This window comes from Typopeltis vanoorti, chromosome 9 (genome assembly GCF_054136105.1).
Source record: "Typopeltis vanoorti isolate ZY-2024b chromosome 9, IOZ_Tvanoo_1.0, whole genome shotgun sequence".
NCBI classification, from domain to species: Eukaryota; Metazoa; Arthropoda; class Arachnida; order Uropygi; family Thelyphonidae; genus Typopeltis; species Typopeltis vanoorti.
The window spans coordinates 89,213,731-89,229,271 of NC_143557.1; the positions used below are offsets into that span (position 1 = coordinate 89,213,731).

A 15,541-nucleotide genomic window follows, 5' to 3' on the forward strand; every position below is an offset into this window, starting at 1 on the left:
AACAAAATTTCACACTCGGGCACATTGTCTCTAAAACTTTAAAGTCAAGATTTTTTCCCCCCCATCAAATAGTGTTTAACTTCTGGACCAAAACATTGATGGAACCATTCATTAAAAATTTCTTTTGTAATCCAACCTTTTTTTTTATTTGCCTTCCAGTGCACTGGTAACGTGTTAAAATCCGCACCTTTCATTGCCAGTAGTCTTAGGGATCGATTAATGAGTAATGGTTTTAATATATGATCTCCTGAAGCATTGCTGCAAAATAATAGTCACATGATCCTTAGCTGCTTTAAAGTCCTGTTACCAAGAGAAGTGATAACAGAGAATGGCAGAAGTTATGTATGTACATAACTCAACACAGAGGAAGTGCTCAGACCAGTCCAAGAGTGGCCTCAGACAGTGGCCTCGGTCTCTTCCACTCATAACTTGAAGAGTAAGCAGCAGCAGAATTACTTACTACTGATTGGGAAGCCTCTAAGAGATGTGTGTCCATTGAGTTTGGTCCTGTGTACTATCATTATACAGCTAATTCTCTTTTTTACGGAGCTTTTTTTACAGGATTTAGAAATAGCACAGTTTAGAAAACAAAAACAATTCTATTTTTATACAGTATATTTTGATTTATGTGCTTATTTTTAAAATTTGTTCGGATTTAGTTCTGTTAAAAAGGATATTTCCATTATATTTATAATTTCCTAGAACAGTACATATGTACTTGAACTTGAATTTTGGAGACCCCCCCCCCCAATGTTTTAAATATCAGGAAATGATCCACCTGATCATCTGTCACTTGCTGTTAGTTCCTGGAAGTAGAAAGGTTACAGTTGTACAAACAGATTCAGGAAAAGGAGTCAACAGCATCAAACAACAATTGTGATTTTTCTGCAAGCACAGGTTGGCTTACAAAATTTTTCAAAAGATATGCACTTCATAATGTAAAAATAAAAGGGGGAGCTGCATCTGCAAATGCACTAGCAGATAGGGAATTTCCTTCAAAATGTCCAAAATATTGAAAATGATGGCTACACTCCTGATCAAGTTTGGAATGCAGATGAAACCGGTGTTTTTTGAAGAAGAAAAAAAGCCAAATAGAACATATACAGCATAAAAAATATTATTAATCGATCTCTAAGACCGCAGGAAATGAAAGGTGTGGATTTTAGCACGTTACCAGTGCACTGGAAGGGGAAAAAAGTTGCATTAGAAAAGAAATTTTTAATGATTGATCCTTTCTTAAATTTTTAATGAATGGTTCCATCAATGTTTTGTTCCAGAAGTTAAATACTATTTGATGGAAAAAAAATCTGGAATTTAAAGTTTTATAGACAATGTGCCTAGCCGTCATGATTTAGAACACCCGAATGTGGAAATCTGTTTTCTGCCACCTAATACAACAACTAGACCAGGGTGTGATCACTACCCAGGTCATGCCATACATTTCGGATAACGTAGATAAGGATAATTACTGGCAGTTATTGATGTTTTTTTGACACGTTGAAGAAATTTTCTATTTTGGATTGCATAAAACTTGCTAAGCTGGCATTAACAAAATTGAAACCATCAACATTAAATGCATGCTGGAAAGCTACTTGGCCAGAATGTGCAGAAAAAAAAAAAAACCATCCTTTGCATACAACTGAACATCCCAATATCATCAGATTAGCACATGCAGTTGGCAGAGATTTGATGATTTTTTGTCTGCAGATATTGAAGAATTGATGGTCTTTAAAGTCATTATCTTACACATTATCCGAATGCTGAATGAGCTGAGCAGTTTAAACGTCAACTGAAGTCAGGTATGGTGCGATATGAAAATTATACAAAGATCTAGTCAAAACAGGTTCTCAACGATTACTAATTACAGAGTTTGTGGTAAAAAAAAATCTTCATAATTATTGGAAATTAGTGCTAATTTAATTCCTTTTACTGAAAAAATTGTTTTGGCATTTCAGTATGAACAGGACAGCCAAAGTGTTTCAAGTGATGAAAGTGATTTAATTCCATTCTCACACAAAAGAATGCGGCTACTGCCAGAAAGTGAAGACGAATAAAATTTAACTAATAACCATATGCGCAGGTGTAGTTGGGCCTTTTTGAATTTGTTTTATTAGTGACACGCTATTTTCTTTAAGAAAGAAAGAAAGAAAGAAAGAAAAAAAGACACACACACACTTTAAATAAGTATTTAAAATAAAAAAATATCCCATTAAAATTAAATAGGGTTTTATTCAATGATTTTCATATGTTTTGTTTGTAAATAAGTTATTGTTCGTATCAGGTTTTCACATCTCGATCCATTCCTCTATTTTCTCATATACACTGTATTCCTTTAAATGGTTTTGATTTACATGTTTTTTTTTCTGAAACCAATCTGCTGCATAAATGGAGAATTGGGTGTAATTACATTATTAATATTAATTATTATACAATGAAAGCAAAGCTGCTTTGTATAATAATTTGGTAATGGAGCATGCTTTTTTTAAAAAAAAATTAATCAAATAGGTTACACTGATGCCAATAAATGAGATTATATTAAATAAAGATTATTAATTTGACATACCTGTATATATTTTTCGAAGGTAAGGATGATACAGTACTTGGACCAGAACTTGATTAGACTGAGTTTTTGCATGTAATCAGGAGGTGTTTGAAGACAGAACCAACAGTCTGGGCATAGATATCTTATCAGATAGCCAAAAACTTAAAAGTTGTTGAAGTTCCTACCCCCAACTTTTACACCCTTCAATTCTGCAATATCTTTAAAAATTTGTTGCTATCTATATTATAAAATAAAGGTGATAAGACACACCCTTGTCTTACTCCCTTTTTTTTTTTTTATTTCAAAGCTGTCAGAATATGCATTTTTGTATCATATACTTGTAATTATATGTAGATCCTTTCCTTTTAGACCATTATTCTATAGGATGTGTATTAATTTCTTGTTATCTATTGAATCAAATGCTTTAGTGTCAGCGATTTCATGGGGGGGGATAAGGAACCCCCTGGTAGAACATCCAGGGAACTCGATCTGAAGAAGTTCCAAGGCCGTGAAGGTAGAATAAAAAGGAGAGAGGTGCTCTGCTCCCAGCCCTCTTCCTGACTTGTTCCGGTGTCGCTTCGATGAGGTTCCTTGGTCCAGCTGCTCCAAGGATGGGGGAAGGACATCCCGCTAGCAGCATTTCGATGATGATAGAAGATTTTTAATGGCAGTGTGGGCCTGTTCGAGAAGTCCCATCACGAAGTTCTTTAAGCGATCTCCAGGAATGCTGTATCGTTGTTGTCGTGGAATAATGTGAGTTTACAGTCCTAACGTGAAAGAAGAAGATTATGTTCGTGATCTCTAGGATCTTGAATGCTGAACCGGCTGAGAAAAGTTTCAAGTAAGATTAATATAGAACTGTTATGGATTGTGAACCTTAAAGCAGGGATTGTTGATTTTATTGCTAACATATTGTAAAGTTGTGGTAGGAAAACCTCACTTCTATATTATTGTAAAATAGTTAGCTGCAGAGTGATGAGCATTAGTTAATGTTAAAAGGTCATTGTTAAGAGTTAATGTTTGAAGGAGAGATTGAATGTGAAGCTTAGTAAAGCATAATTCTGTTAATGATCTAAGTTAAACGGAGTTGAAATGTGTGTGAAACTAACTTCTGATGTATATGTGATTGTATAAATTTGTCTTTTTCTTTAAGCTATAGGCTAGAAGTGCTGATTTAATTAATCTGAGAACCAGACACGTGCACTGCATTGTTACTTAGCAGAATTGGTAAGAACTAGATAATTTTTATATTTGCGAAATCTTACCATGTCGTAGTATGAATCAATTGTTTTGCTTGTTAATAACTTGCCTGATTTCGACTTACCAATTCACTTCTCATAAAAATATAGAGCCTGTGTGTCCTAAAAGTTAAAGTTAGCAACGACTGACTAATTTTTATTATCAAACGTTGCTTGAATACTCAGCTGAACACAAGAAAAATACTCTTGTTCAGCTGAGTATTTCTATTATACGTATAGGAAAAACAAACAATTCCTTTGCGCAATCTTTAATGCTGCAGTCATTATACAAATAAATTTTTAAAGATCAGTGTAAGAGAAAGTCAGCTGGTTAAGCAAAGGAATTGGTTCCAGTCAGAGGCAATCCCTGAATCTATACTCCACACAAGTGAAAGTAGCATAGTTGCGACCTTGAGAGGGGGGAATGAAATTTAGACTAAAGGATTAAAAGTGATAAGGCTAGCTCAAGCAATGAGTACAAACTTGGAATTATGAATGATAAGATAAGAGAAACAAACAATATTGAAGTATAACGAAGGTGTAGTACAACATATACGAAGTAAAGTAAGGTAAATAAAAAAAATATATATATATATAAGAATCATTATTTTTACACTGGTTATTGAGGCTTCTTCTGCATAATGTTTTCAGATTGAAAATTCCTTCTCTTGTACTTGTTTTTTTGAAAACCTGATTGAGCGTCTTCTATTTCTATTGACAAAGTGCTTTTATTCTTTTAGGATTATTCTCAATAATAATTTTGTAACATAGCTTGTTATATTTATTAGTCTACATTCTGAGCATTCAAAAGTTCTTGGAATTTTGGGGATAGTGACAAAGACGGATTTTCTTAGATCATCAGGGATGTATCCTGTATGATATATATTATTAAAATAACCTTTACACCATTATTTGTGTTTTCATTTAATTTCTCCAACAATTTGATACGCTGATCAGAGCCTGGTGTTTTACCTGTTTCCATTTGCATTATAGCATATTCTATTTCTTCGTATGTAATTGGTTCACCATTCATATTTTGTATAACTGGTGTGGCTGTGCCATCAGAATCAAACAGTACTTTTCCACATTCTTCCCAGCTTTTTATGATATCTTGTGTTTCTAGTGGTATTTTTCCATTCTGATCATTTATACAAAGATTATGGTTGAAATTTTTCTTTTTATTTCTCAGAGTTTAGATTGATTTATGCATTTCTTTACTACTGTGTTTATTGTCCAATTCCTCTGTTTCTTTACATTTTTCATTTAGCCACTTGTCTTTAAGCCTTCCTGCATTCATTTTTTATCATTTTACTGAGTATTTTATACTATGGTGTATTTTCTTCTTTCGTCTTTCATTCATAAGTTCTAATATTAATTCTGTCATCCAGAGTTTTTTCTTATTATATTTAATTTTTGGAATAATTTCATTGGCTGTCTCAAATCTTGCACTTCTAAATTCTGCCCATCTTTTTTCAGTTTCTTCTGTGTTGCTAAGTATATTGTATTCTGTTTTATATCCTACATAATCTAATTTTTTCTTAATTTCTGAGTTAAACAACATTATGATGTCAGGTATATTCAGAGCTGTAAAGTCAAATCTTCCAGTACGACTGTTTTTAGTTTAGAATTTTTTTTTTTTAGTTTAATCTTTAAAGCAGACACAACAGAGTTATGGTCTGAACCTACATCAGCACCTGGGTATGTCGTGATGTTGGTTATAATACTTTTACATGTATTATTTATCATCATAAAATCTATTTCATTTCTTATCAATTTATCAGGGATTGTCAAAGTATATTACTTACCACCACTGAAAAACAAACAAACAAAAAACTTGTAGCAACAACAAAAATATCAGAACCAAGATATCCTTACATGCAATATAATCAAAACACACCCCTGAAACTGAGATGATCAATATTATCAATTTCAAAGAAAACCAAACCAAATTATGTTGCTTTGCTCTAAATCACTGGCAATAAGAACCCATAGTATGCCGTAAGCATAAAAAGATCCTATATACTTTTTCTCTCAGGCTAATTAAATAAAATAAATTATTTCCCACAACTCTCAAACCAACCAAACCAGCTCTAACATTCTTGCACCAGTTCAACTCTGAATATATTGTTTCATTACACCATGTAGCAATCTCACAGTTATTTATGTTCTACATCTGATGACATTTTAAAATGAAACAACAGTCAGCATCCATAATGTTGCAGGCTTTCTATGCACATAACAGGTTTCATGTTCCTTTTATTCTTTATTTTCACCTAGATCTTTAAAATTATTAGTTTGTTTAATTTATTTCTTCATTATTGGTTAATTCATATTTTTGGCTATCTGATAAGACATCTATATCCAGACTGTCAGTCCTGTGTTCAAACAGCTCCTAATTACATACCAGCTCAGTCTAATCAACTCCTGGTCCAAGTACTACATCACCCTTACCTTCAAAAAATGCACAGATATGTAAAATTAACAATCCTTCTTTAATATAATCACATTAATTAGCATCTCTGTAACCTTGTTCTGTATAATCTATATGAAAGCACATTATTAAGGATTATGGTATTGAATCTGACATTCAGCTAGGAGATATTAAGTTATTTTACTCTGTGAAGATGATGCTATTCTCTTAAATAAATCTATTACAAATCTTCAAAAGTCTTTAGCCAAGTTAAATAATTCTGTGCCAAATTTGGAATGAAAATCAGCAATAAAACACTTAAACTGAAAACAGGAAGATAGAAAATTACAATGCAATCTCAGGAACGTATAAACAGATTTTTACTTTATACATCTTACCTATTTAGAAACTCTCTCTCTCTCTCTCTCTGTGTGTGTGTGTGTGTGTGTGTGTGTGTGCACGCGTGCGTGTGTGAATAGAACATTATTAGTAACACTTGTCAAATTTTCTACTCAAGGGTTATGTGCTGACAAAAAAAAAGTATTTTAAAATTTTGAATTTATTATTTTCATTTTAATTCCACATTAAAAAAAAAAATAAACAGTGCTTTTAATTCAATTTTTTCCTGGCATTTCACACATATTTCTTCCCTGTGTTCAGCACACATAGCATAGCTGTACTTGCTACAGCTGGTAGCTGTTGTTGATTTTGTATAGGATGTATAAACATATTTCACCTTTAGACAGTACAGCAATCCCTCAATTAGTGCATCATTTTTTTTTTTTTGGATACCAAAATTCATTTAGTGTGCCTATATACATCTTAAAAATAAATGTTACTGATTTTAAAAATTTTCGATCTATACATTTTTATGGCTACCTATTTTGAAAAATCACTCGACAGGATGAAATAATTTAGTTACCGATTTGAAACATTTTACAAAGTTATTTTTTAATGGCATACTACACTATGTTCCAAATTTACCACCAAAATTGATGTCATCTGCATTACATAGCATTTTGCTGATTATATCTCAGGCAATTGTTTCTTTGCTTTTTTATTTTAAATTATTTTCCTAACCTTTAATCATGAGTAAAAGAATTAATGAGCAAAAAATAGAAGTGTGAAAATGATTCGAAAAGTAATCTGATTGGAAGAAAAACTTGAAATAATGAAAAATGAACAAGGCGAGTCCAGAGCAAAGACAGGACAAGAACATAAAAATGGGTGAATCAACTGCTGAATACAAAGAGAAAGGTAAGGCTGCTCGAAGTTCATCATGCATGCACTGAAAATCAAAGTATTATAATGATTGAATTATAAGACTTCTTTCTACATGAATCGGAGATTTGAACCAAAAACGGATGCAGCTAAACACTGGCCTTATTAAATCAAGTCGCTTTGTAACCTGGAAAGAAAGGGCTATCAATGATGGAAAAGAAGAATTCCAAGTTAGTGCTGGGTGATTTGAGCATTTCAAAAAGAGAAATAGCATACATAATGTTCTAATCACAGGCGAATCTGCAAGTGAGATAAGAAGATTACCAGAGGTTTTGAAGAAAATTGTGTGAGAAGGGAACTATTGTGATCAACAAATATTTAATGTTGATGAAACTGGCTTTTTTTTGAAAGCGAATTCCTTCCAAGACTTTTCTAGCTAAATCAGAGAAATCTCAGCCTGGTTATAAAGTTGCAAAGTCGAATGAAATTACTGCTAGCAACATGTGAGCCGTTTGGAAGCACATTCTTCCACATTGTGCAAATGATTTTAGAGGCTTTTCAAATGAATCTAAGTTGATTAAATCTCATTCTGAGAAGTTGAGTGATTCCGACCTGCTAAATTTAGATGCACAGCAGGAAGATCCCGAAGAATGTGAAGAAAATTTAATCACTGACAAGCCCAAACAATTTGAAAACCGTTTTCGTACAATCGATGTTTTTAAGCAGCAATGCTTAGAGACTGGCCCTGGTGAAGAGAGAATTAGTAAAATTGGCATAAGAGGCAATAGAGCCAAACCGTCAGTTGTATGAAAAAAAGAAACAGAATGCCCCCCAAAACTATATTAGCTCAATTCTTTGTTAAGAAGGGCAGAATAATAAATTTATATTCTAAATATGTTTTATCATCTTTCAGCTTCATGATGTTCCTTTAACTAGGCCCTGAGACATACCCTAATTCTTTTATTAAAAAAATTAAGGGTCAAAAATGAAATCTGAGGAACGAATTATACATTTTCTTGTAGGTTCTTATATTCGATTAGTGCATTTACTATTAATGCACCTGTTTTAAAGAACGCATTAATCGAGGGATTGCTGTACACTGATATCTAAAGGTATACTCTTGTTTCTTGGAAGAATTAACAAAAGTTTCTCAGTCATAGATCAACCCTCAGAAATGTAACCCAGTATGCATTGTATGCTAATGGCAAACATACTTAACTATTGAAAAGTTATATCACACAATTATTATTTTTTTTAATTCATTTATTATTTTCATTTTAAGTGGCAGTTTATACACCTAAATTGCTAACAACTGATTTTTTTTGTTGGTATTCAACATAGATATTTCCTAGTTTCTGTTTATCCAAAATGGATAAAATACTAATATATTTAACATTTAAAAGTTGTCTCAAGTAATAATATTTACTTAATAGTGTGAAAAGGTAAAAGTGGAGATACTGAGATGATAATCAGTCAGAAATTTAAAAGAACATGATGCAATATTGCAATACATTAGGAGTTTTGACTAACAGATCCTGGCAGAATTAACAAAAAATACACAAGTTACATAAAATGATATCATAATTTTGTGCCTCTTCAGTGTTCTAGTGTTAATTTATGCTTTCCACATTATTGGTCAACCATTCTTCATTAACATATGGTAGCCTACCTATGCCATATGTCTGACAATAACATCAGCTCCTACTCATTTAAGTTAAAACTTGTTCAGTATAAAAGAGATACTGTATGATGAAGCTCAATATCAAGCAGTGTATTAAATGTACTCCACTTTTGCCATAATAAATTTGTAAGGACTAAAAGAATAATAAGTCATAGTGAAAGCCTTCATGTAGCCAAGGCTTTTCAGTAGTTTGTTATATTGAGTGAATTCACTATAATGGGTTCATCATAGTTTGACTGCAATATTGTGAAATAGAATAGTATAATCAGGAGTGCTGCTGACATGTAGTACTTGCAGAATGACTTGAATAGGCTGGAATTGTGGGCCTATAAAAATGGCTGTCATTTCAATGTTAATAAATGTAAGATCATGCACTTTGCTGTGATTAGATATCCAATGTCATATTATATCAGTGACATTATGCTTGAAGAAACTGATGAGGCTAGGGATCTTGGAGTTTTAGGAGATAAGAAGATGAAGTTCAAGGGTCATATAGTAAAAATTGTAAATACAACTCAGAGAATAATGGCAATGTTGAAACAAACCTTGATATGTAAAGATATGGAAGTCATTTTGACTCTTTACAAGACCTTTATAAAGTCTTGTAGGAGGAGAGGAGTGATTGAGATTTACAAACTTATGAGTGTTATACAGCATTTTTCATTTTATAGAGGGGTGAGGAAAGAATGCAAGGACATCCATGGAAATTGAGAATCAATGCTGTCAAGAAGGGGATGAGGGCTAAATTTTTCTCTCATAGAGTGGTGCATGATTGGAATGCACTTGGATGTTGTGTGTGTGCAAGTGGCATGAATGAATTCAAGAACAGGTATGATAGTTGGTGCGAATAGTATGGCCTTCCTCGATGAGTTCCTGACTCCCTGGTCTCTCTTAATAATAATCTTAAAAGGCACAAATTCTGAATCATTGAACTATGCCTGTTACATAATGATTCACAAAATCTCTTGTGTAATACTGACAGGCTCTTACACAATAACATTGAATTTCTCAAGAAAATACTGTTTTAATGAATATTTAACGAATGATCAGATGGGAAATAATTCATTAAAAAAATAATAATAAAGCCTGAAAAATTTTGGGTTAACTCCCCTTCCCTAATAAATTTATTGCATGGATTGTGTTTTTGATTATTTTCATCTTTCTGTTTGTTTTCAACATATTTTATAAGGAAAAAAAAGTTAAAAGAAGTCTGAACTTTATTAACTGATTATAGCAGTCATTATCAGAGTTTAAAAAAGACAATGACAAAATCACCACAACAACAACAATAAAAAACCTAAATGATTTTCAATCTTTTTTATACGCATATAAAAAAAAAGTATCATAATTTCATTAGATTACCTGCAATTCACGCAGCTGCCTAGTGTAAGTATTTTCTGCTACTAAAACATTTTGCTTGGTTGAATTTGCAAGTGTTTCATTATGTTTCTTTGAAGCTTGTATTTTTGACATTTCTGATTCAATCTGAGGAGTTTGTCCCTATAAGAAAAAGTTTTTCATTTTGTTTTATTTATATTATTAAAATATAAGCAACCATTTTTAGAGAATATTAAAAACAAGTTTACTGTTTTAGGCCAATTAAGAGAAGGAAATACTCTGGTGTTTTTTATAAGCAATTTTCATCTTTGCAACTTTGTTCACAAGAATTACAAGGAACACCACTATTCACTAATAGTAATGGTTCAAAAGGTTATACGAGAACTCAATCAAAAAAGTATCTGACAATTATATATTTGGTTTAATCCTACATCCAAGAGTAAGCAAACGAAGCTTGCGCCTGAAGTATATTTTGAGGACTGGCAACTCGTGGTAAAGGTGGTATAAGTTCTGATCACTTGCCTTAGTGATCAGAACTTATCAAATAATGCAAAGCACATATCGTAATGGGTATGTATATTGCTATGCATTATGAAAAGGGTCACTACCCAGACCACTGACGAGACTTTTATTGAGGTCTCGTCAGTGGGAGCCAGACCCAGAGAAGGTGGAAGTAATGCAGAAGTCAAGTCATATCACCATAACACCAGTTGCCAAAAGGTATCAACACTTTATTATTAAAATTCTCTGGATAAAAGATAGTTGATGGAAGTTTTTTTCACTTGGTTCTGCTACCAATTATATATTTGGTTTAATCCTTTATCCAAGTGTAAGCAAACAAAGTTTGTGACTGAAATACTTTCAGGACTCAGGCAACTTGTGGTAAAGGTGGTATAAGTTCTGATCACTTGCCTTAGTTTCCTATAATGCAAAGCACATATCTTTATGGGTATGTATAATGCTATGCATTATGGAAAGGGTCACTACAAAGACCGGTTTCGACCTTTATTGAGGTCTCGCACAGTGGGAGCCAGACCCTTATGGGTATGGGTATGTATAATGTATAGCATTATACATACAAATAAGAATATGTGCTTTGAATTATTATTATTATTATTATGGGTGACTTGAAGGAGTCCTTAGACTCATCAAGGGAAGCCCTAAACATAATGTCCATCACAACTATTTGACATTCACACAGTATCTATCATACTTTGCCTTGAAATCATTCACTGTCATAGCACCCACAACAGACTCAGGCAGCTTATTCCATTCATTCACCACTCTAAAAGTAAAAAAACCAGCTCTAACACCCTTACTAGCCACACTCTTGCCCAGCTTCCATGGATGTCCCCTAGTCCTTTCATCGCCAGTCCTGTTCTCAAAAATATCCTCTGAATTAATCCTATAGAAACCTTTCAGCAATTTCAATGTCTCAATCATATCTCCCCTTTTCTGCCTATCAACCAATTTCTGCAACCCACAAATCTTCAACCTGTTTTCATAAGGTTCATTCCATACACCTGCTATCATCTTGGTCAATCGCCTCTGAATCCTCTCAACCTCCTCCCCATCAAGAAGAAACCTAGGTGACCAGATCTGTGCACAGTAAACAAGATGAGGTCTTATCAAGGCTCGATACTGAGGAACAATAACTTGCTTATCTCTGCTCGTCCAAGTATTCTTCAGCATCCAAGTGATTTGATGAGCTGATTTAGCCACTTTTGCGATGTGCCCCCCTAAACTTCAACTCCCTATCCACCAACACTCCCAAGTTCCTGGCCTCATCAATCTCCTGGAGTGCAGTTCCACCAATGTGATATACTGTTGCTAATCTTTTTACCCCAAAATGCATAACCTTACATTTTGCCACACTAAATTGACATCCATTCTCCTTAGCCCAGACCTCCAATCTATCCAAATCATCCTGCAAAATTTTGACATCTTCTGCATTCACTATTGCCCTACCCAACTTAGCATCATCAGTGAACAAATGAACGGTTCCTCACAGATCCTTCCCTATATCGTTAATGACAAATTAAACAGCAGCAGTCCCAGAACAGAATCCTGCAGCACACCACTAGTCACAGGCCATCTTTTGGACTCTACTCCTGAGTAAACTACTCTCTGGTATCTCTCCATCAACCACCCTCCTATCCATTTCACCAACCCTATATCCATTACCATATATTGCAGTTTACAGATTAGATTTTAATGTGGTATCCTGTCAAAGGCCTTAGTCAGGTCCAGCAGTATAACCGTAAACCCATTACCCATATCCAGTTCAGCCATCACTGTGTTATAAAATCCAAGCAAGTTACTGAGGCATGATCTACCCTTCATAAAACCATGCTATCCCCCATACAGTATCTCATTTTCATCAATCCATTCCTGTATTTTTCCCTTGCCTACTTTCTCCAAGATCTTGAAAACGACTCCTGATATGCTGATCGGTCGGTAATTTGCAACAGTAGTCTTGGATCCTCCTTTATGCAGTGGAACTATTTTCCTATCTTTCCACCCTTCGGGACTAAACCAGACCTGAAACTCAGATTAAACAATGAGGTCAAGGGCACTGACAATTCTTTAGCCGCTTCATGTAAGACCCATGCTGATATACCATCCAATTCCACAGATGAATTCACATTAAGGTTCTGTAATAGACTATTCACCTCCATTTCATTCACCACAATACCCATATAAACTAATGGTTCCTTCATTCCTTCAACGTCACCACCTGGATGATATACTCTTGCAAAGTACTCACTCAGTAATTCCACTATCGACTGATTCAGTGACCTCCCTACCATCGGCATTCCTTAAAATCATTCTGCCGTGTACAGTTTTTCTTTTACTAGCAGCATATCGAAAGAACTGTTTAGGATTCTCTTTAGCTTTCATGGCTCATTTCTTTTCATAATCCGTTTTTTTGCTTTTCTTACCACACTCGTTACCCTTCTGGCCTGCGTTTTATACCGTTCATGTGCCAGCAGGTCACCTTTCTCCTTAAATTCCTTCCACAGTTGTTTCTTTTTCTGCAACTCAAGTTTAATGGTGTTATTCATTCATTTAACCCCTACTTGATTTACTATTCGGACTCTAGATATACAGTCAGCCATAACCTCCTGTAAATGCTCCCTGACCGCTTCCCATGCCCTATCAACATCCAACCCTTGCAGTTTTACATGCCATGGAACTGAACCAATCAATCTCCTACGCTTGTCATATTTGCCAGCACGGTAATTCCACATGTACCCTGTCTTAATTGAAAATTTCACACATCTAGCTACCTCCCAGGTGGTCACTATGATCACGCTCACCAATAGGTGGCAACATGGTCATATTCATTACAGTCAAATTCTCAGATTCTATTACTAGGTCAAGCACTCTCGAACCCGTAGTATTTTCCATCACATGCTGTCTCAGATAGTCATCCCTCAGTAATTGGATAAAATCCAGTTCCTTCCTCACATGTGTCCTCTCCTCCTTCGAATCAATGTTATCATAGTTGAAATCGCCAATAATAATTGTCCTCCTTCCACTCATTTCATCAATTTGCCTATGCATACATTAATTATGGGAAACTAAGGTAAGTGATCAGAACTTATACCACCTTTTTTTTTAGCACGAGTTGCCAGAGTCCTGAAAATACTTCAGGCACAAACTGTTTGCTTACACTTGGTTAAAGGATTAAACCAAATATATAATTGGTAGCATAGCCCAAGTGAAAAAAACTTCCATTAAAAAAGTATCAGGATTGAATGTACATTTCAATGTCAAAGGAGTACTATTATTATCATCATCATCATCAAATTCCTGACATGTACCCTCAAGGGGTGTACAGTATATGATAGTACTACATGAAAAATTTACATCATTACTAACTTCCTATCTACAATTTTCCTCCAAATCAATTTGTTACTTGTCAAGACTTCAACATTATCAGATCTTATATTTCTGTCTTCTAAGGCACTTTTTACTATATTAATCCACCTATATCTTGGTCTTCCTCTGGGTCTTTTTCCTGCCAACCTGGCAAAGAAGACCTGTTTTGCTAATCTATCCTCCCCTCCCGCCCATTCTGTATAAGTGACCATACCACCTGAGATTAGCTCTGCTAACACATTCCTGGATGCTAACAATGTCAAGTTCTTTCATAATATCCTCATTTTTAATATGATATTGCCATTGATGCCATCTGTTCACGCCTCTAATCTTTCTCAAGACTCTCATATCTGCGGTCTCTAGTCTTTGGTCAAGTGTTTTACTTGTGACCTAGCTCTCAGATCCATAAGTTAAAACTGGTTTGAACACTGTCTTGTATACAACTAATTTAGTGTTCTGACTAATTTCTCTCTTATTCCGTATGAATTTATTCAATTAACTTCCTACCATACCAGCTTTGCTGATTCTTTGCCTATTCCCATATTTAATTTACCATCTTCACTAAAAATTGCCTAAGTAGCTGAGATGTTTTACTTGTTCCACAGGTTCTCCATTCACAACACAGTTGATATTTTCAACAATTCTACCTATTTTCATTGTCTTTGTCTTTTTAATGCTGACCTTCATACCATATCTATTACAACAGCAATTGAATTTAGTCAGGGAATCTTGCAAACTTGTAGCAGATTTATTTAGAAGTATAACATCATCCGCATAAAGCAAAGAGGTGACATTAACATCTCCAATTCTGATATCATGTTTAATACCACTTTCCTTCATAATGTGATCCATATAGATAATGAATAACAGAGGGGATAATGTACATCCTTGTCTCACACCAGATTTAACATTAAACCATCTTCCTGTACTTCCTTCAATTCTAACACTGCTGACTTGCAACTCAAAGACTAAGTATTGCTTGATATAATGTCCCATTGACACCATATAACTGTAGTGTATTGAATACTTCTCTCTTGGCACCTTGTCATATGCCTTTTCCAGATCGATAAAACTTAAATACAGATCTTTGTTATATTCCCATGCTTTCTCCACTATTTGTTGTAAAGTGAAGATCTGATCCTGACAACCTCTATTTGACCCGAATCCAGCTTGTTCTTCATCAAGTTTTTCTTCCACAGTTCTTCTCAACCGTTTCTCAAGTATAC

General features: G+C 34.2%; 1 protein-coding gene across 1 annotated transcript in view; it reads right to left on the reverse strand.

Annotated features, from left to right (window-relative positions):
* The window catches only part of SMC6 (Structural maintenance of chromosomes 6), a 594,918-nt gene that overhangs the window by 138,013 nt on the left and 441,364 nt on the right, over positions 1-15,541 (reverse strand). The window contains exon 19 of the mRNA XM_090398426.1: positions 10,455-10,592. Coding sequence (XP_090254552.1) covers positions 10,455-10,592 — 138 coding nt within the window. The remainder of the gene's footprint in view (positions 1-10,454; positions 10,593-15,541) is intronic.